General features: G+C 35.2%; 5 protein-coding genes across 10 annotated transcripts in view; 1 reads left to right on the top strand and 4 right to left on the bottom strand.

Moving 5' to 3' along the window:
- The window catches only part of LOC127853375 (alpha-ketoglutarate-dependent dioxygenase alkB homolog 4-like), an 87861-nt gene that overhangs the window by 7000 nt on the left and 57582 nt on the right, over positions 1-23279 (top strand). The gene's annotated exons all lie outside the window — the stretch shown is intronic.
- LOC127853111 (phosphatidylinositol 4-kinase alpha-like) overlaps positions 1-23279 on the bottom strand; it is a 190812-nt gene that overhangs the window by 116670 nt on the left and 50863 nt on the right. The gene's annotated exons all lie outside the window — the stretch shown is intronic.
- On the bottom strand, positions 1608-17797 carry LOC127853320 (G patch domain-containing protein 3-like). Its single transcript, XM_052387747.1, has 6 exons — positions 17407-17797; positions 7211-7704; positions 5908-6082; positions 4283-4435; positions 3675-3885; positions 1608-3384 (listed from the first exon to the last, which is right to left on the bottom strand). The coding sequence occupies exons 1-6, from the start codon at positions 17756-17758 to the stop codon at positions 3189-3191; spliced, it is 1581 nt and encodes a 526-aa protein (XP_052243707.1). The 5' UTR covers positions 17759-17797; the 3' UTR covers positions 1608-3188.
- Positions 1608-23279, bottom strand: part of LOC127855512 (G patch domain-containing protein 3-like) — a 93527-nt gene continuing 71855 nt past the window's right edge. The window contains exon 7 of the mRNA XM_052391216.1: positions 1608-2387. The gene's annotated coding sequence lies outside the window, so the exon portion shown is untranslated. The remainder of the gene's footprint in view (positions 2388-23279) is intronic.
- The window catches only part of LOC127853246 (uncharacterized), a 99135-nt gene continuing 97011 nt past the window's right edge, over positions 21156-23279 (bottom strand). For all 3 annotated transcript variants that reach the window (XM_052387602.1, XM_052387588.1, XM_052387593.1), the window contains one exon: positions 21156-23241. In XM_052387602.1, the coding sequence (XP_052243562.1) occupies positions 23067-23241 (175 nt within the window). In that variant the 3' untranslated portion in view covers positions 21156-23066. The remainder of the gene's footprint in view (positions 23242-23279) is intronic.

Genomic DNA, 23279 nt, shown 5'->3' with positions numbered 1-23279 from the left:
CTACATACATGAAGCAGCCCTGTATCCATATCATTCAGCTTGTCCTTTTCTAAAAATTACAAGTCGGAACCAGTGGAATTATTACGCCCTGTTGATTGAGTTGCTGGTTTTATTTTAGTTTTGAAGAGCTTCATCCTTCTTTTCAGGACTTTGGACCTAAAGTCAACTTCAAGAAAAAGAAACTAAAATGTGGAAATTTTTGTGGATTACCAGAATTTAGCAAAGATCTTCATGACAGGATGTTGAAACTCGATATTCTGACAGACTTTGTCCCTGTAGAACAGTGTCACTTGGAGTATTCCCCTGAAAGAGGGTCATCAATTGACCCTCATTTTGATGATTTCTGGGTGTGGGGAGAGCGTCTTGTCACCCTAAACTTACTTTCTGACACAGTTCTCTACTTTGTTAGTGACGAACATCCAAATGTGGAAGTCCAAGTCCCAATGTTCCAAAGGTCTTTAATAGTGGTGTACGGGGCAGCCAGAGACAAGTGGAAGCATGGTATACACAGGGCAGATGTAAAGAAGACTCGGCTAGCGGTCACTTTGAGAGAGCTCTCTCCAGAGTTTAGTAAGGGTGGAAAGAAAATGGATGAAGGAAAAATCTTATTGGATATAGCTCTGACCTTTAAGGGACAAGCTGTTGGCACTACTACTAATGCAAGATAATGCTGTTATCTTTTTAATTACAGATAATTATATCAATACCCATATTTTATGTGTATTTGCTATTGTATTTATTTAATTTGCTTGTTGATGTGTACAACTTATGTGTGTGAATATAGTGATTGACCATTGGTGAAAGGTTTAATAGATTTTAATATTTCATCTGGTAGCAACACTCAATACTACACCGCTTGCATACACACATAGGCTTACGACTGTTATATATCCTTGCAATCACTCAAACTTCCTATGCTCCTGGCTTTATATTGACTGTTGTGTGTTTGTTTTTTCTTCTCCAGATTGTACCATTTTATTATGCTCCCCCAAAATTTATTTTGGGGGAGCATATAATCGCCGCTTCGTCTGTCCGTGTGTGCGTCTGTCTTTCCATGTGTGCGTCTGTCTGTCCGTGTGTGCGTCTGTCTGTCCGTCCGTGCACAATTTTTGTCCGAGCTATTTCTCAGCAACTAATGACCGGAATTCAATGAAACTTTATGGGAAGCTTCACTACCAAGAGGAGATGTGCATATCATCAGCAGGTTCTGGTCGGATGATTTTTCACAGAGTTATGGCCCTTTGAATATTTTCTATAAAAAAATTATTGTCCCCCCAACTACAGTGCCCTCAAGACGTTTCCTTTTATCTGAATATATAGTGCAATATTGTGACAAAAAAAAACTTTGGAGAGCATCACCCGTCTCTGTCTGTTTCATGTGTATAAAAGTAGCAAAAACACTCAAGTTGATTACATTTACATAATTACAAACAGACCAGTTGCAATTGATCTGTATTTTGACTAACATTTGCTCTCTTTCACTGATTAATACAAAATGTTGTTCTTTGTGTATGCCAAACTTTTAAACGGACAGTTTTTTGTAACAATTATTCATAACACTGTCTTTATCTTGTGATATCACTGATAAGAAGCAATTATTCAAGACATGAATTATACAATTTTATTTCAAATTTACACCCTCTAAATCAAGACTGTATGCAATATTCATTTTAGCCTTCTGTATATCATGTTTTCTTCCAGTTGCTGTATTATTTAGTTTAAACCTATTAATTTAAGCTCGATTGCATCGAAAGCCTTAGGCTTATTGAAACACTCTCAAGTCCGTTTCCTGGGCCTAGAACCAGTACTTGTTGTCTTTGGGGGAGATCTAAAGAACGCTCCCACAGTGGGGATCGAACCCTAGACCTTCCGGTGGCTAGGCGAACACCATTTACATTACACCACAGAAACCTTAAATGTATTATTTAGTCCAGTTCTAATGGCAATTAAACATGTACAATTTCTTCCTGTACTTATGTTTTTCATATTTCTGGTACTTAAGTCCTGCAAAACTAGTGATACATATCTAAGTTACAAAATTACCCAAAAGTCTTAACGATTGCATACAGTACTTAACAAGCCAGATTAGTTGTTTCCATAAATGCCAATCACATGCATATAAATCTTTCCGGTCAGTGTTCTAAAATATTGCAAGTGCAATATATGTTAAATGTGGACTTGTTAGCTAGAGTTAAATAGTCCAAGAAAACTATTGTTGAAATCATTTTAAAGGGGCCTTTTCACGTTTTGGTAAATTGACAAAATGAGAAAAAATGTTTCAGATTCGCAAACTTTCGTTGTAGTTATATTTGTGAGGTAACAGTTATACTGAACATTTACCATGCTATTATATATCCATTATATGCATCTTTTGACGATTTAAAAACCTGAAAATTATAAAGCATTGCAACGCGAAACAATTAAATAATTTGGAGTTCTGTTGTTGTTGTTATATTTTGTGATACAACAAGGATTGCTTCGAATTAAATTCATAACTCCTTGTATGAGCACAGATGACCAAGTGGTCTTTACATTTGTACTCCAGGGGTCAGTGATTCCAGTCCAGGTTAGGGTTACTTTTTTTCTTTTTTAAATTTTATTCATGTTTTTTTGCTGCAGATTTTACGATCCAATGTTTACATTATTAATATAAAGCATTTAATAACAAACTTCAGTACATGCCAAAATCTGTGAAAAGGCCCCTTTAAATACAAATTTGTGTTGTTACAGTATCTGTATTGCTGATCCAGACTAAATGTCACCAAGAAAATACAATGTACCACTACAATAATATGTCATATTTTGAATGTCTTGTTAAAACTTACATAAGCACAGTGGCGGCCTTAGTGTTCCCCTTAAATGGTATGTGATAAAAAAACACGATTTTCTGGAAGATATATGATACAATTATCGCACTAACAATTTATTGTTTACAAGTTGCATCATGCAAGACATATAATTTGATAAAGGAATGTTTATTGTCTTGCTTAGAATTTCAAACAATAGACAACCAACATAGCTCATAAAGATTTTAAGAGTGTAGCAAAACCAGGGCAAGGCAATACATGTATTGTGAAAAATCTCACTCTATTTTGACATAACATCTCTGTGCACATTTTTTGATGTTTTTTTTAATACAAAAATTATGCATCAACATCCCATTCATTTGGTAACCAGAGTCCTTGATATCACAGATCAGTTTGATTAAGAATTTCCTCTGACTTCCTGAACTTCACCTCGTCCCTGTACTTCAGATGATAGGGCTCATGTCTTCGTTTCAGAGGTTCATTGGGATCAGTCTCCAAGGGATTATCAAATATTGTGGAGATCACAACCTTCCGCTGAGCACGCCCAGGATTACGATTTAATTTCTCACCATGATACCTGTTAAAATATTGAAATCATTAAATAAATAATGTATACTATACTGAGAGCTTTAAGAGGATAAAATAATCTATCTTTTAATGTTTAAGAACAGATAACACATAATTTGATAGACAATACATATTTTATGTTAAAAGCATGTTGCATCCAAAAAGAAAAGTAAAGTAAAAATGACCTTTTTATCAATTTCTTTGCATTTTTTAGTCTAACTAAATTCCTAAAAAGGTAAACCACCTGTTTATGTGTACATGAGTCAAAAAACCCATGTCTATTTCAAATAATTCCCTTACCCTAGCCCCTTCCTATCTCTAGGGTTCTGGCCTTCACTGTCTAGTGCCTCTGCCCGGCCCCTGATTGTTGACCCTAATCCTTCCCCGTCAGTCCAGCCCTGAGTTTCCAAAATACGACGACCAACTCCTTTTGTATGTGCTTCAAACTTGCCAATTGTAGCAGGTTTCCCTTCTGTATTTTTACCTTTATTCTTTTTCTTGATAGCAATACCTGCAGTAACAAATAAAATACTAGATTACTACAGTTGTAGAATAATAACTATAGCGCACTAAAGTTGTATTTAACAAAAATATGAAACATATGCCCCTATATATGAAAACATAACTATTATGTTACTAATTCTATGTACAAATACTGTTAAGCACAATAGTGACAAAGAATAGCCCAATATTCATATCATCAATGTAGCAAAGTTTGGAATGAGCCCCATTGTTTTAGCAAACAGTGTTGACGCCAGACAAAACCAGTCATGAACACACAGCTCAAAAATATAATTATTATAAGTCCGAATTAGATCAAGCTAGGGTGAACTTGCATGATATGTGTAGATTTGGGATGGTCATAATTTCTATAACAACGTTTAACCAAAATACAAATTAAAGAATACCAGCTGTAAATCTATCTGTGGCTTCAATTCCGTCCCTGCGTCTCTTATCCTGCCTAAGCTTGAGGAAGTCCCTAGCATCTTTGTCGCCCGCACCTTCCTCGTAGTAAGCACTCATATCTACGTCCCAGTCATCTGCTGTCTGCTCATCAAAATCTAGTCACAAATCAGATGTTTTCTCTTAGAGTTTTGTCTACTATGTGTATCATTTTTGTTGCTATCAGTGTGACTTCCTTATTTCGTCTATAATTACAAAATATAAATAAAATTATTAATACAACAACAACAAAATGCAATGGTATTTAAATGTGTAAACGTATTTAAGAGTACATAAATTGAAAATACCAGAAAAAGTTTTAAATAAATGAATAAAAATAAAATATTTCATGAAAGATACATCATACAAAACAAGAACAACAAAAATCAGCAAGCTCTCTATTTTTGTGCCTTCCTTCGAAGAAGAGGGGGTATGTTGATTTGCTAGAGTTGGTCGGTCTGTCTGTTGGTAGACCAGTTTGTTTTGGATCAATACCTCGTCATCAAAGTGACCAATTGACTTGATAATTCACATGTGCATTTGCCTTGAACAGTAGATGACCCTTATTGAAATTTTAGTAACTTGGTCGAAGGTCAAGCTCACTGTTCCAATAAGTGTGAAAATCGTTTCCGATCAATAACTCATAAACAAATTGACAAATTAGCTTGATACTACTCATGTGCATTGGCCTTTACGAGTAGATGACCCCTGTTGAAATTTTAGTCACTTGGTCAAAGGACAAGGTCACTGCCACAATAAGTGTGAAAATCGTTTCCGATCAATAACTCATCAGGAATTGACCGATTTGCTTCATACTTCACATGTGCATTGGACTTGGACAGTAAATGACCCCTATTAAAATTGGGGTCACTAGGTCAAAGGTAATGGTCACTGTCACAATAAGTCGGAAAATCGTGCCTGATCAATAAATTATCAACAAATTGACCAATTGACTTGATACTTCTCAGGTGCATTCGCCTTGGACATTCGATGACCCCTATTGAAATTGGGGTCACTAGGTTAAAGGTCAAGGTCACTGTCACAATAAGTGTGAAAATCGTTTCAGATCAATAACTTGTCAACAAATTGATCGATTGGCTTGGTACTTAACATGTGTATTGGCCTTGGACAGTAGATAACCTCTATTGAAATTGGGGTCAATAGTTCAAAGCCCTGTTTTGGGGGCATATGTCTCCTACCGCATATCTCTTGTCTATGTTTATGTTGTGTGTATAGAGTTTATGAACAGTAAAAATTAAAAAGAACTTAACATATTGAGTTGCTTTAATAAAAAAAAATTCAAAATTTTGAATGGTATCAATCAACATTAGCTGTGAAAACTCTTTTAAATGAAAATCCAACAAAGGCTACACGTAAAAGTGTCGTCACTGATAAGACTATGCAGGCTTATCTGGGACATCACTTACATGTAAATGAAAATCCACAAAAGGCTTAAAGTGCCGTCACTGATAAGATATGCAGGCTGCACATGCTAATCTGGGACATCACTTAAAGCACATGTAATAAGCCTTCTTTTTGCAGATGACGGCTCAATTTGTGTTGGCTCAATTTGTGTTTTTGCCTAAGTTACCTCCATCCTGGGCTTGCCAGTACTGGGCGTCGGTGTAAAACACCAGCCCACTGCCTCCCTTTTCCCATTTCAGCTCTATTTCCTCCTCAAACAACCGTTCTGTATTTCTCTCCTGGTTGGAAACATCGTCATAGAGAGCTTCGTGTCTCTCCCATTCTTCACACGAATCATTATCCTACAGAAACAACAACAGCAAATTATAACTTTCACATCACCTTATCTATCCAAATTTTTTTCTTTTCTTATTGTATGAAAACTGTTGATCTGGTTAACAAGACAAATTATGACTGGGTAATTTATTAATTAAGTAAGACTCAGACTGTTTGAAAAAAAGAAAAGAAGAATAAATCCCATTAGCAACTGAATAAAGTTATGAAATAATTGTAGAGCTATTGAAAACATCTTTGAAACATATTTTGTTCTTTTTTTTCTTCTAAATCTTCGGTGATTTCAAGTTCTAAATTACAATGTAACCACAGTGACACATTTGCAACAGATTTACAAAACCAGCACATGTCATATGTGACAATATCCTTTCACTTAGTCCCTTTCATAACCAAAGCTATATATCGCAAGAAACATTATGCATATAATGGTTGTTAGCAATAATGATAATAATCTTTAAACTTAAGCAATACAATTGTACACATAAACAAGATATGTGTTTGTCAGAAACACTATGTCCCCTTCTGCACCGCTTTGAAGTTATATATTTGACCTTGAAGGATGACCTTGACCTTTCACCACCACTCAAAATGTGCAGCTCCATGAGATACACATGCATGCCAAATGTGAAGTTCTTATTTTCAATATTGCAAAAGTTATGGCAAATTGTTAAAGTTATAGCAAACAAACCAACCAACCAACAAACAGGGCAAAAACAATACGTCCCTCACTAAAGTGGTGTGGGACAAAAACAATGAAAATGATGCTGTTGCATGTGTGTACAACGAGAACAGTCAAAAAAGAATAAGATTTTATTTGAATTGTACCATTACCAAATTGTAGTTTGGCTTTTAGTTTTGTCTTGCATTTAAATTAACTATACATGTTTGTAGGCAATAGGTACATAAACATATTTTATTGGTGTGGCAAAAAATTAATTTTTGTCGAGCAACTTTGAAAGGTTGTCTGACCAGTTGCCCGACACTTTTCAGTCTGTAAATGTATTTTAGTTAATACAAATGTAAATAGATGACCATGTTATATTTCATCTTCAACTTACACAAACTATAGATTTTTTTTTTAAGATGTTATACATCTAATATTACGATGTCTTATCTCATGTCCCTGTAATGTTTACCTCTTCACTTCCATCCTGTTTTCCTATCATTTTTTCTTCAATATTTAAATCCATTCTTCGCCTGGCTTCATCATCTCTCCATGATTTCTTACTTTTCTTTCTCGGTTTTATTGACGCGGAGTCAGATTCAGAAATCCCAGACTTCTGATTCACATTTTCTGTCACTAGTTTGTGTCCAGATGCAGTCAATACCTCACATTCAGCTTCATGACTCCCTTCCACGACGTCATTTCCATAGTCAAAGGGCACACTGCCATACTGTTTATTAGTTCGAGTTTTAGGGAATGTCAGCCCTAACTTTGAAATTACTTTAGGTGGTAGTCTACACTGTTTAATAAAGTCGAGAAATACCAAGGTAGGAGTGCCAACATTCCCATTTGGCATGATATCTGGTGGGTTCATTTCGGGCAACACTTTGAGATCTTGCTCTGTAAACAATTCTCTATCTGATGGAACCTGTTTTCTTTCTCCTCTTGTCACCATCTTGCTTTTTTCTAAATCAATAGCACAAACATGTACTTGCAGAAACATCATTATTTAGTACAATGTCCACTATTTGCAAATGTATCAACTCTACGACATAATTGATGCTCATTTGATGCCACACATTTTTATACAAACATAAGCTTGCATTGTTTCAACAGTGATCATTTACAGTAATTTTATTTCTTGTTAATACAGGAAATCGTTTTATACTGACAACTACATTTTTACATGCTCAAACAAAGGGTGAGAAGTTCCTTATAAAAACAAGTTTAATGCCTCTTGGCAACATGCAAATTCTGCAACTTTTGCCTTTAGTGTGACTTTGACCTTTGCCCTTGGAGTGATACATGTTGGACTTTAAAAAAAGGAATCATGATATAAAACTCAAGAAACCTTTTTTCCAAACATTGACATTTCGGAGATGAGTAACAGTTTGGATCTGACCTTTGACCTCTAATTTTGAGCTAGATGTTTAGGCTAGGAAGACCGTTTTTTCACATGACAAATTTTCTTTACATGTTTACAGTTTGTGGATTATTTGAAACTTTCATTATGAATTTACAGTCTGGAAAAGCCGTTCTGTGGCAAAATCTTTAATCTTTGAGCGTGTAATTGACCATTGAGGTCAGGACACCTTTAATACACGCCACCACACATTGTCTTTCCATGGTAGGAATTAAAAGCAAGTTATCTGATGATAGTTACAGTTTGGACAAACTGTTTTATGACCAAATTTGATGTTTGATCTCCTAATGTAAATTATTAACCTATGAAGTAAGGAGACTGGTGGTACAAGCGATACGCTGTCTCTTCATGGATGTCATTTCTGGCACATTATTATGAACTCTGGACAAGGTGTTTTATGCCCAGATTTGACCTTTGACCTTGAATAGTGACATAGACCTTTGACTGGCTTTGAGGTTAGGAGGCAGTTGTTACATGCAACACATCTCCTCATAATGGTACATTATGGCAAATTATTTTGAAATTGCATGATGATTGATAAAGTAACATTCCAAAAAAGCTCTTTAATAGGCAAGTTTGACCTTTAATCTCTAAGTGTGAACTTGACTTTTTAGATCATGAGACAATTTTACAGGTGGAATCTTGTCTCCTCATGATGGTATTTGTGGTAAGTAATTTGATAACTGCAAGATAAATGAAAAAGCGACAGAAAGAAAAGACAAACATGCAAAATTTCACCTTTGACCTTAAAGATTCAAGATTTAATGTTTATTGCTTTGTGGCCTTGCATCATCTTGTCATACAATTTCAATACACTTAAAGTTTATAATTTAAGTGAGACCTTGACCTTGTAGATATCGACTTAATTCTTTCGCATGACACACTGTCCAATCATGGTGAACAAATGTGCCAAATGATTTTAAAGTCTCACAATAAATGATAAAGTTATGGCCTGGGCAAGCTCATTTATGGGCAAGTCCAAGTGTGACCTTGACCTTGGAGATATCCACATACTTCTTTCGCATGACACACCGTCCCATGATGGTGAACAAATGTACCAAGTCATTTTTAAATCTAACGATAATTAAATGACATAGTTATGGTCCGGACAAACTTTCGGTTTAAAATGTACTAAGTGACCCCGTGATCTAGTTTTGACCCAGCGTGACCCATATTCAGACTTGACCTAGACATCATCTAGATGCAACTCCTGACCAAGTTAAATGAAGATCGGATGACATTTTCGAGACAGACAGACGGACCCACAGACCGACCGACAAAGTGACACCTACATGTATATAGCCCCCATTACCAATGGTAATGGGGGTATAATTAGGACTCAAGTTTGTCATAAAGACCGAATTCAATCTACCTCATACATCGTAACAAACACAATACCTGTCACCATCGACATAAATGTGCGTCTTTTTGTGGATAAACGCTCAAAACAACAAGAGATGTGTTTGTCGGAAACACAATGCCCCCTACTGCGCCGCTTTGAAATAATTCTTTTTGATTATATCCCTTTAAAAATTATAACTTCCATTTTGAAAATGATCTGTACCTGCCAAATGATATAAAATAGAAATTATCTCCCTTTAAAGCTTGTTACTTCCCTTGGATTTTGGTTTTTGACCTTTGACATTGAAGAATGACCTTGAACTTAACGTTTCACCACTCAAATGTGCAGCTCCATGAGATACACATGCATGACAAATATTAAGTTGCTATCTTCAATATGGCAAAATTTGACATTTGACCTTGACCTTTGAAGAATAAACTTGACTTTGACCTTTCACCACTCAAAATGTGCAGCTCCATGAGATACACACGCATGCCAAATATCAAGTTTCTATCTTCAATATTTAAAAAGTGATGGCCAATGTTAAAGTTTTTGGATGGACGGACAGACGCCATATATTTGAAATTTGACCTTGAAGGATGACCTTCACCTTTCACCTTTCAAAATGTGCAGCTCCATGAGATACCCACGCATGCCAAATATCAAGTTGCTATCTTCAATATTTAAAAAGTTATGGCCAATGGTAAAGTTTTTGGACGGATGGACAGACGCCATATATTTGACATTTGACCTTGAAGGATGACCTTGACCTTCACCACTCAAAATGTTAAGCTCCAGGAGAAACACATGCATGCCAAATATCAAGTTGCAATCTTCAATATTTAAAAAGTAATGGCCAATGTTAAAGTTTTCCGACGGACGGAATATTTGACATTTGACCTTAAAGAATGACCCTGACCTTCACCTTTCATCACTCAAAATGTTCAGCTCCAGGAGATACACATGCATGCCAAATATCAAGTTGCTATCTTCAATATTTAAAAAGTTATGACCAATGTTAAAGTTATCGAACGGACGGAATATTTGACATTTGATGTGAAGGATGACCTTGACCTTCACCTCTCACCACTCAAAAGGTTTCGCTCCAGGAGATACACATGCATGCTTATATCAAGTTGCTATCTTCAATATTTAAAAAGTTATGGCAAATATTAAAGTTATCGGACGGACAGAATATTTGACATTTGATGTGAAGGATGACCTTGACCTTCACCTCTCACCACTCAAAATGTTTCACTCCAGGAGATACACATGTACATGTATGCCAAATATCAAGTTGCTATCTTCAATAGTGAAAAAGTTATGGCCAATGTTAAAGTTTTTGGACGGAAGGACAGACGCCATATATTGGACATTTTACCTTGAAGGATGACCTTGACCTTCACCTTCCACCACTCAAAATGTGCAGCTCCATGAGATGCACATGCATGCCAAATATCAAGTTGCTATGTTAAATATTGAAGATGTGTTCGTCTGAAACACAATGCCCCCTTTTGCGCCGCTTTGAAATATTTTTTTTTTACCTTTGACCTTGAAGGAAAGGATGACCTTGACCTTCCACCACTCAAAATGTGCAGCTTCATGAGAACGGCGCTTTGAATTATTATTTTTTTGACCTTTGACCTTGAAAGATGACCTTGAACTTTCACCACTCAAAATGTGCAGCTTTATGAGAACGCCACTTTTAAAAAAATTAGAATTTGTTTGACCTTTGACCTTAAAGGATGACCTTGACCTTGAACTTCCACTGCTCAAAATGTGCAGCTTCATGAGTTACACATGCATGCCAAATATCAAGTTTCTATCTTCAATAATGCAAAAGTTATGGCCAACGTTAAAGTTTTTTCCGGACGGACGGACAGACAGACTGACATACACACATACTGACATACTGACTGACGGACAGTTCAACTGCTATATGCCACCCTACCAAGGGGCATAAAAAGTTATGACCTTTAAAGTTTTCGGACGGATGGACGGACAGACTGACATACTGACTGACAGTTCAACTGCTATATGCCACCCTACCGGGGGCATAAAAGTTTATAAAAACCGTAATCAAGCCCAAAACCAAATTTTGAATTGACGATCCAATCTATCTTATTCAGGTTCAGATAGTAGGTGTAGCATGATTGGTTGATCAGACATGAGATCTATCTTGCCTAGGATTGCAGAGATAGTCGATGCATACATAAGCAGTTTCATATTTCGGAATACTCAGCATTTTCCATTGCAAACACATATTTTCATGAACTGTTGACATGTTTGAAACTTGGATTAATAATTAATCTAATAATTACAGGTCCCGGTGGTTAGTTTTTTTCCCAGGCCCTTTTTGGCTGCGCCATGCCGACTTTCATAAGCGCCCCTCTGCCCTTTTCAAAGGAAAAAGCCACAATGCACCCTTATTGATAAAATCTTTATTGCCCCTTGACCAAGCTTCTAAGCCGACTAGTATCCGAGTATGGCCCCAAGCAGCGAAGATTCAGGCAGTTGTGTATTTGTCATGCGTGAATAACCCTGTGTCAATATCAATAGATAATTTCACTGGCTTATACCTAGCATACTAATCGGTCTGTAATGTGTACTCGTCCACGATAAAATCGTTGACAGTTACATCGGAGATAAAAACCTCGATTTCATCCTCGTGGAAATTGTGCATTTCATGCATGATATAGTAATATCAAAACATTTATTTCTATGTGTAATTAAATATAAAAAAACACAAACAAGTTGTATCTGTATCGTTATGGTCGTTTAGATTATTAATTTTTGAAACAATTACTGAACTGTTTACAAATTAAATTAACTGCGAATTGCGTATAAGATTGACATATTATACGATTTTACGTTGATATATGCACCTGTCGCTAACATCATTTTAACAAGATGGCGGAAAATACAGAAAATAAATTGTGACTCTCGGAAAAAATGGCAAATAAAAATCAAATAAACGATGGAGATCATAGTATTACATTTAGAAGAAATTACTGAAATGCAAATTAATGCATGTGGTAACGAACGATGCATAAAATATTTTAGATACCAACAACATATTTATTAGTAATCTACTCTGTGGATACATGTATATGAAACGAAAACAAGTGTTTGCAAATTGTTAGTGTTCAGTTTACTCACAAAGTAGAAACATCTGACAGGAGAATTGTTAGAACATCAGGGGTTTTTCTGCCTATTTTGGGAAAAGGAGTCTGACTAAATTGGGAATTTTTTTCGACAAAATTGTACATTTTGGGAATTTTCGAGTCGATGAAACGGTCAATTTGGGAATTTATCATGCTAAAATAAGTAAGTGGTTTTACAAAAAAACATGTTTTTAATTGTTATTTTGTCTTCAAAAACGCACTGGTAACAGATAAGTAAGTCACACAAGCCCTCCCTTGGCAGAGCTATAGTACAGCCATGGGTACTTTCATACTTGAAAGCATTTGATGAACTTGAACTTGGAGACTGAACAACAACTTTCTTACTAGGCTCCTAAGAAGAATTATCGACCGAGTCGGACAATGGAACAGCCATGGGTATTTCACTTGCTTGCACTGCTTGTTCGGGGTTACTAGAGGGAGTAGAAGATTCAGCGATTTTCGCAAACATCGACGTTATCGTCGAACATCCTTTTGCATCTCTTTTTCTTGTTTTTTTGCTGTAGTACTTATAGTTATGGGAAGCCATACTTGAAAATAAGCGTCTACAGATTTGGACTAGAATGTGCATTGTGCGGCTCTATATACTTGTTATAATGCGTAACAGTTCGAACCTTATCGCTGTCAATGTTGGCAGATGCATCTGGCAAATACACCTGCTAAAATCTGAGTCGCTAAAGGCTTAATTACGTCACGGATGAAGGGAAGTCACTCTTTCGATATAAATTATGTTTACTTTTTACGATTTTTTGAAAGAATATTTTTTTTTAGAATTGGGAAATATGTAATCAAAATTCGATTGGGAACAGGTCCGTTTGCTTGAATGCCTCCGTTGTCCGGAGGCGCAGACAGTGCAGAAAAACCCCTGAACATGGAATAAGACAAACATGGTTTCATTTATATATTACTGGATCTGTTTATAATCGGATTCATATGCATATATTGCTTTATTAAGTGTGTCATGCTGTACAGTGTACTGAAACAGCATGGAACTTAAATGGAAGACAAAGCAAGGTAAATATATGAATATTAATTAAAGTTAGTTAAATACATCAATTACCATTAAATGTGCTTGTTTATATCTTTTTATGTTTTTACCACAACTGCCTCTGATAAAATTAAATGTTTCTCTCAAAACCAGGTATACACAGAACGTTTTTGCCTTTTTTTTCATAAACTGCATGTTAAAATGCCTTTTTTGGAAGTAATGCGCCATGCGCCTTTGCCCTCCTGGGAAAAACACTAGCGGTGTAGTGGATGAGGTGTCCGCCTAGCAATCGGGTGTTCGTGGGCTCGCTCCATACTCAGGGACTGGGAGCGTTCTCAGTATCTCCTCCATAGAAATCAAGTACTGGTTCTTCCCAGGAAATGGACTTGACAGTGTCCATATCGGGATCCAGACATAAGCCCCCCAGGACAAAACCCCCCCAATGAAAAAATGAACATTTGGACAATTGCCCCCCAGTAGAAATGACAGGTAGGATATAAGCCCCCCAGTGCTTATTTTGCATCTGGACATTTGCCCCCCAGTGCTTATTTTAGAAGTGGACATTTGCCCCCCAGTGCCTAATTTTCAATGACATTACTCGATTGAGCAGATAATCATGTCCAATTATCACCACCTGATTACTCAAAACCTTTGAGATGATAATCCATTTATCCGATTACCACCACTGAAAGGCTTAAATAATGGAAGGGATAAATAAGGCGACACTGGATTTGATCTCTTCTCTGACTTTCATAACTTCTATGGCTAAGTGGTCAGCATCATTACTGTGTGTTGTGGATGATGTGACCATAGTAACCTGAATATATAAAAACAATTATTTAATATTGTAACTAATGATAATAGCAATGAAACATTTAATTTATTATATATAAAATTATTTTGTGACGTTTTGTATAACTGTTTGGAATTAATTATGTAAATTAATTGATATTTTGAATGTTGGTTAAGCTTACAAATACTACATTTACCTTTACTTCAAATAATTAAATTTGTGAAGTTATGCAATACTGTCTGGAATTAATTTTGCAAATCGCTATTTTAAAAGTTATGATAGCAAAGATAACAAATAGCATTTTAATATTATACTTACATCAAGATTAGTTGTCAAGGTTCCTTTACATGAAGCGCTTCTGCGCTTGGAACATTCCCAATGTATTGATTCTTTACGAGACTTCTTTTTGGTGTAAGAGTACCCATCCTTCAGTAATTTCTCAGACCCTTTATTACTCTTAATAATTTCCATGATGAAATGTATCATTTGAAATGTGATAGTTTCGTTATATACTAAGTTTTAGCAGGGCTTGCACTAAGAAATAAATTTTGGAAGTCCTGACTTCCTGCCCTTTACTTATGGAAGTCCCACTCAAAAATGTTGGAAGTCCAAACAACTTTATTGTTGATGTTAACAGAATGTAAACTGCGTAAATGATCACAAACTCTTCCCATCCATTTTGGGTCACTGTACATCTGTGAAAGTAACTAGATATATCTTACAACAAGGCGGAGACTACCCTAGGCTTTAAAAATAGGGAGAAGTTTGGAAAATCAGGGTATAAGTTTGTGCAAACAATATCGACTTAAAAAACAAAACATGTTAATTTTAAAACTTTTATTATTTCTATCATTTTACTATGTTCATTTGTAAAAACAATAAATTCTCATTAAAATCTACGTAATCATAACACATTTAAGTCATTCAACACATTTAAGTAATTTGAGATATGTGCGGTTGCACATTTTCATCACATATTTATTGTCATTTTATTATCCTCATCCCTATGACTGCATTTGCAACAAAACACAATCTTAATGAATGGTCGTGATGGAGCATCTAGTATATCAATTACTGTTTATCCGAATACTATATATGTCCGAAATATGTACACTTAATACATGCCTTACCAGTTTAACTTTAATAATCCAAACTTTCCTTGTTGTTTTCTGGTTTAACAAACCTTATCAAATAGTTGTTAAATCCATTTAATGTTTTCTCCATTATTGAACCAACATTACTTGTAATTTGAATCGCCAGCTTTGAACTGAACGCGGGTTGAATGTTAAATAGGTCAGCCATTTGCAATGTCGAAAGTCATGACGTAGCAATTTAATTCTACTCGGATAAATTATATCTAATCCAGGAAATGTGTTTTCTGAATGTTTCTGACTAGTAAAATGACTTGTTAGTATAGAAAATGAACTGTGATTCCAGTTTATATAAGATGGTTATTACCAGGGATCATATTATTTTCGGTTTCGAGTAATAACTTATTACTCGTAATTATCGGTGGATTAACAGACTGAGAAAACTCGCGGGACCTAATACGGTAGTGATTCTACGTAATTAATTAAACTTTGATCAATTTTGTTTTCCTTTAATTATTTTTGCCGTCTCTCTTTTACCGTGCCGTCTGCCCAAAACCAGCAAGTATCTCCTAATCATTAGACAACATATGGCACGCGCAGAGGCACGAGTGTGTTGTTAAAGCAACCAATTTTAAGCGACTGCTTTGTCACGGTCAATTTGCGATCCGCGCGGGGGGTAAGTTGTGTAACCGTTAGAAAAAACAACACACAATAAACTTGCTAATCACCTGTGGGCGGTAGCAAATATAAGGAGGCAGAGTTTAGACTGATCGAGACGTGTGCAAAACACATTAAGTCGGCAGAAAGCAGTGTTGATTGAAGTGTTATTTTAATCGACAGCTTACGTCACGGGTTGCTATTTTTGGCGTATGACCAATTTTAAGGAAGTACAGTGGACGTCATGGTTTTTTTCTATCGGCGTATGGAAACAATTATCGGGCGTAATATACGGCCGTACGCCGCTTAGTGCAAGCCCTGTTTTAGTTAATTGTCACTCAAACAATGTAACTACAAAAATAATTGCCTTTAAATGTTGTTATATGTGTTCACTTTAATTATCATTATTTGTACTAAGTTATGATAATTATTATTGATAATCCTTTTGATTGATTAAATAAAGAAGCCATTCATTTTCATTAACAAGTATATGATCAAAGCCACATGTCACACCTTTAACAAGCTGATAATCCTTTTGATTGATTAATTAAAGAACAATTCTTTAAGATGTTTGTTTTACCTAAGATTAGGAAATTCAAGTGTGTTTCTGGACCTTTTTTATTTCAAATTATAATGATCCAAGTTTCTATGATTATATATTTGTGAGATATGAAATAATAATGAATCCAAAGACAGAGATATACTAGTTTAATGGAAACAACATATGATATTAGCACTGGGGGGCAAATGTTCACTTCTAAAATAAGCACTGGGGGGCAAATGTCCAGATGCAAAATAAGCACTGGGGGGGCTTATATCCTACCTGTCATTTCTACTGGGGGGCAATTGTCCAAATGTTCATTTTTTCATTGGGGGGGTTTTGTCCTGGGGGGCTTATGTCCTACAATCGTCCATATCTGCCTATAATAGGCCTGCCTGTAATAATCAACAATTGACTGCAGGAAGTACAAAGTAGAATAACAATTGTTGACAGCTAGATTGCACTTTACCTGTACGCAGTTGTTAACCACTATCAACAAATCGGGGGTTTGGGGGCGATAGCCCCCGATACTAAGGAAATTTATAGGATAAAAGGGGCCCCCGATACTAAGGAAATATATAGGATAAAAGGGATTATTAGGTGTTGCATACCGGTAAAGTTCAATTGCCCCTTGTTGACTGTTGTTTTTACCTGAATTCGCAGGCATTTTGATTTTAAAGATGTAACAGATCTGCGTCATAATTTCACCATCTATTCCTATCCAATGTTTTTTATTATACATTTTTAAAAACTCTCCGAATTTGTGCTTGTGAACTTTAACAACACAACATTTCGAACGTTTTCCAGACGGTGGCAATAATTCCGACTTTTTCGGATCCAAAGAAGACACTGATTCTGGTCTGTTTCGGAAATGAAAACAATCGAAACCTTTGGACTCTGTGAACTGTGAAAAATAATTCCTAAGATCTTTAGAGTGGTATTCTGGTGGAATATTGTTGATAATTGCGTAAAGTACATTGGTTTCCGTGTTGTCGGACTCCATTTTGATGAACAAGTATCATTAGAAGCTCGCGTTCTTTCATAAAAGACATAGTAAAGCGTCTATATAACCAAGATGTATCAAGGTTACATTATGCTTCTTAGGTTAATTGCCACTAACAAATCAGATCCAAAATGGTCTTGTTCCTAGATGGGCAAATTTATTATGTTGCAGTTTGTAAAAAGAACATTTTATGTAAAAAAAGATACGCATTCCGAAATCTTCTATTGTTTATTTTATTTTTATATTTTCGGGAAGCATAATTTTATACTTGCCAGTTTGTCCTTCCTTACTTCCTTCCTTCCTTCCGTCACACTTTTGTTACAGTTTCTCATAGCACCTTCAATATTTTACCGATGTCTTATATATTTGGCATGTAGGTACCTTGCACAGACCTCTACCTTTTGACGAGGTTTGAAGTTATTGGGGTCAAGGTCGCCAAGGCTAATAATAGATTGTCTGTCACACTCTTGTTAGTTTCTCATAGCGCCTTCAATATTTTACCGATCTCTTACGCATTTGGCATGTAGGTTTCTTGCATGGATCTTTACACTCTGATGAGGTTTGAGGTCTCTAGGGTCAAGGTCGCCAAGGCTTATAATAGATTGTCTGTCACACTCTTGTTACAGTTTGTCATAGCTCCTTCAATATTTTACCGATCTCTTACATATTTGGCATGTAGGTACCTTGCCTGGACCCCTACCTTTTGACAAGGTTTGAGGTTACTGGGGTCAAGGTCACTGAAACTAATAATATATTTTCCGTCACACTTTTGTTGAAGTTTCTGATAGCTCCTTCAATGTTTAACCGATATCTTACATATTTGGCATGTAGGTACCTAGCATGGACCTCTACCTTTTGATGAGGTTTGAGGTCACTGGGGTCAAAGTCAAGGTCACAGAGGCTAATAATAGATTTTCTCAACATCAAACAAGGGGAACATCCATCGTTTTAAACGATACTTGTTTTAATTAAATGTCTCTTTATTTTCACATTGTTTCTATGGTATAGTTATTGTGTTATTCTTCCAGTTTTTTTCTAATGTACATATACAAAACATTATAAATACTTACCTCTTAAGACCAATTAGAAAAAAATACCTGTAAAAGTAGACGTAAAATATATGTTTTAATTATTCATAAAAACATGTTTAGAGTGAAAATATTATTAGTATGCTTCTGGCCTTACATCATACATTCTTATCCAGAACATTTATCAAAACTACTGGCTCAAAACTTTGTGAAAAGCTGCATTATCAAGAGGTGTGCAGTCAACCATGATATTTCATAATATTTGTCTCAGTTAAAGGACTTTGATCATTTCTTTGATGATAGCATATCAACACTGAAACTTTTTGTTAGAAGCATAACCAAGAAAAGATGTGCATCCTACAAGAGCATTCAGCTTTAAAGGCGCCATTTCACGTTTTGGTAAATTTACAAAATTAAAAAAAGTTGTTTCAGATTCGCAAATTTTCGTTGAAGTTATGATTTTTGTGAGGAAACAGTAATACTGAACATTAACCATGCTCTAAAATAGCCATTATAGGCATCTTTTGACGATCAAAAATCCTGAAAATTATTAAGTATTGCAACGCGAAATGATTGAATAATTTGGAGAGTTCTGTTGTTGTCGTTATATTTTGTGAAACTACGAGGATTGCTTATATACAGTATAAAATACATCCCTCATTTTATGAGCACGGATGGCCGAGTGGTTTAAATGGTAGACTTTTACTCCAGGGGTCAGTGGTTCGAGCCCAGTTGTGGGTTACTTTTTTTTATTGTTTTCTTGTCTTTTACTGGAACTTTTTAGATCCAATGTTTATATTTATCAATATAAAGCATTTAATTACAAACTTCAATACATGCCAATATCTGTGAAAAGGCCCCTTTAATGATTTGTCTACATATAACTCATGATTTGCTTGTCCTAAGCTTTTCCTCAGCTACTGACCGGTGTTCTTAATTTTACTCGACTATGGATTGCTTTTGACCAATAGGAGGAGTACATATACTGCTCGGAGTAATGGAACATACCTCTACAATTAATATAGGTAGGTAAATAATAAATTATTGCCATAATAAAACTTTATTTTCAGTATATTACCCGATTATATATCGGGATACATTCTTTAACTGCTTGTCTATATTTTTTATGGGTCATTGAAATCTCTGCCAGATTTCTCTGGTCCAATAATTGCCCTTTGATTTTTTATTTCATTTAATAAAAGTTTTTTGTTTCCTCACAAAATATTTGGAACTAATGATGAAGGTTGATATGCTGGTGGACTTTGCGTGGTCCTTCCTCTCAAGTGTATCGCAGGGAGCTATTGCTCTTTGAATAATTATTTTTTTAGGCTTTTGATCTCTTACACTACAAATGCTCCGATGTTTGCACATTAGAACTCAAAATCGACGAATATTTCATACAATATTTAAAAAAATAACGTTAACACATAAAAAATCAATGTTCCTTACAGCAATAGCCGAAATTTCCAAGCTAGATGTGGTCTTGTAACATAGATTTAACAAGATAAAAAATGCTCGTTTTTATTTTTTCTGTGTCACAATATTCCATGTGAATTTCAGACAATTATCCGAACATTTACGAGTGAATGCAAGATTGCCTTCAGGCAACTACGGAAGCACGATGTAGTTCTCATGAATATGTCTACATGTACTTCCAACGCTGCCCGAAGCCAGTCTTGCATTCGTTAGTAAATGTTCAGATATTGTGGCTGGGATATTAAATTTGTATCTCGTTAAATCTATGTTACCATACCATATCTAGCGTTGACATTTTGGCTATTGCTATAAGGAACACTGATTTTTGTGTTGTTTAACTTTATTTTATAAATTATTTTGCGTAATATTCGTTGAATTAAGTATTAATGTTACTTCATGACATGTCATGCTTAGTAACTTAGTTACAGGTTGTCCCACGCCAAAGATGTGTCTGACAGTTATTGCTAGTTGAATAATATTATGTAATTTTCTTATGCATTTTAGGTTTCTGTGTCATATCACAAGATATAAAGATCTGAATTTGATATTCAGTTTCTCTACTAGGTGGACATACACAGGGAGTTTTCAGGGAGTTATTGCTGCTCGAACAGTAATTTATAAGTTGTAGTCTAGATACATGATCTTTAACCACCATCATGATTTATTACCATGATCGGAAATACATGTACAATACATCTAGAACAGACAAATGGTTGACATTAAAATTCGTTTAGATATTTAAAAACTCAAAGCAAAATGTAAATAACTCCTGAAAGATCAACAAAAACTGTATGCAACCATATTGTGGGTAATGAAAGTGAGTTGCTTCAGGGGCATAAAAAACTTCACTTTTAATAAAAAAATACATTAATAATTAAAAATAATATCAATAATTTAAATCATACATTTTTATTGTTCCAAAATACATGTATCACAAATTAAACTTTTCTGGAGTATAAAAACTTAGCAGTATAAAAGCATCACATGCAAATATGAATTTACTGTTCCATTTAATAACAAGGTGCAAACAATCAACATTTTATTGTAACCTTAGTTTAATGAAATTCCCTCTTACACAAGATAGTGAAGGTTTTTGTTTGGTAAATTTGGTCCTTTTATGATAACCCTGAATGCTTTTGATTTTATGACCTAAATGTAATCAATTTTATGTAAAAAGATAAACCAGTGATGTTCTTTGGAATGCATCATTATGCAAACACATAGAAACCCTTTACAAGTACAAACATAGAAAACATCTTTAGACTCAACTAAACCAGCAATGTTTAACACAACATACTTACTGGCAGAACATGTAAATAAGAAAAACAAAAAATTAGTTTTATTGCACAGCCATAAAGACACAAAAAGACATTTCAGTTTAAATTGTTCAGTAACCACATCATAAATAATGTTATACCTAGCCTCAAGTTAGTCAGTTATTTATGTTTTCTCAATCAATTCACATCATGTATTGCACATATGACATAATATTATTGCTTTGTCTACAGGTATACACATTATTTTTTAACTAACTCCGACAAAATAATGTTTAAACTAACAAATTTGTAGGTGTTGTTAATTTAATTAAGCATAACAAGTGATAACAGTATGTACAAAGAAACACCACTTTCATACACAATCACATGTTACACTGCAGTGAATGGTTTAGTTGTACGACATGTACATGAAGATGATTCAGCCTGAAAGTTATTAGCCTCTCAATAATCAGGGCATAAAAATCTGTTGTAAGCAACTTGCCCTGCAGGGCTACTGGCTGACAAAATCAGGTTGCTCTTATTTTGTAGTCGCCCTTAGCTCCACAGTTTTCACTGTAATCCATACCAAGACTTGATTTAAATTTCCATATAACTTGCTGATATCAACGTTTTTAGCTCACTTGTACAACGTTACAATGCACAGATTTAGCTTTAAGGATCGCCAATTGTCTGTTGTGCGTCATTCTTTGTCATACTTCAAACTGGCTTCAATTTTAAATTCAAACTTAATAAAACAAGAGATGTGTTTGTCAGAAACACAATGCCCCCTATTGCGCCGTTTTGAAATAAAATTTCAATATATCATGTGGCAGGTTTATAAATTATCTCCCTTTTAAAGCTTATTACTTCCCTTGGATCGTATTTTTTTTACTTTTGACCTTGAAAGATGCCCTTGACCTTTCACCACTTAAAATGTGCAGCTTCATGAGATACACATGCATGCCAAATATCAAGTTCCTATAAAAAATATTGCAAAAGTTATGGCCAATGTTAAAGTTTTCGGACGGACGGACGGACAGACAGACAGACAGACTGATGGACAGTTCAACTGCTATATGCCACCCTACCGGGGGCATACAAAACAGATTTTAACGAAACTTCACAGGAATTATTATTGGGTGACGCTATCTCAAACAGACATAAAAAACTTTAAAAATGTTTTCTAAAAATTGACAGTGTCAGGGATTTAATACCGGTAATTGTGTAACATCGATAAATTAAACAGATTGTGGTCCTCTAGAAAAACTGTTCAAATCACGCTCAATTATGTGGGTAATTAATCTCTGTGCGCAAAAGAAAAGCAAAAATCAGTTGTCAAATTGAGCAGGTAATTTGAATTTTAACACCTGAAAATGGAAACAATTGTAATTTTAAGCTGTTTCTTTCCAGCTACTAGTGTTAACTTAGACTATAATATATCACAGAACTGGGTTTGTCGGCTATGTTCAGCTCCATGCCAAAAAGGAACACATCTGTTCAATAAGGTGGACAAAAATGCCACTGAAAACACTCACAATGCTTTAAACACTATAATATTGCAACATTTTTGTCTTTATCCAGTCTTTGCCTAGCCACCACATCCATGTTTAAAATTGATTCTCTTGGCACTGGAAGACCAGACACCAGCTTCTGACTTGTACTGGGATGAAAGAACGTCTCACTGGCTTCATTACTTTGTCCATAGCAACTGGTGATGTGTGACCTACAAGTCAATTAACAGGGTTAACTACCACAGACTTG

Source organism: Dreissena polymorpha, chromosome 1 (assembly GCF_020536995.1).
Source record: "Dreissena polymorpha isolate Duluth1 chromosome 1, UMN_Dpol_1.0, whole genome shotgun sequence".
NCBI lineage: Eukaryota > Metazoa > Mollusca > Bivalvia > Myida > Dreissenidae > Dreissena > Dreissena polymorpha.
Note: the sequence above shows the minus strand (reverse complement) of the source record. Positions and strands in the feature narration are given on the sequence as shown.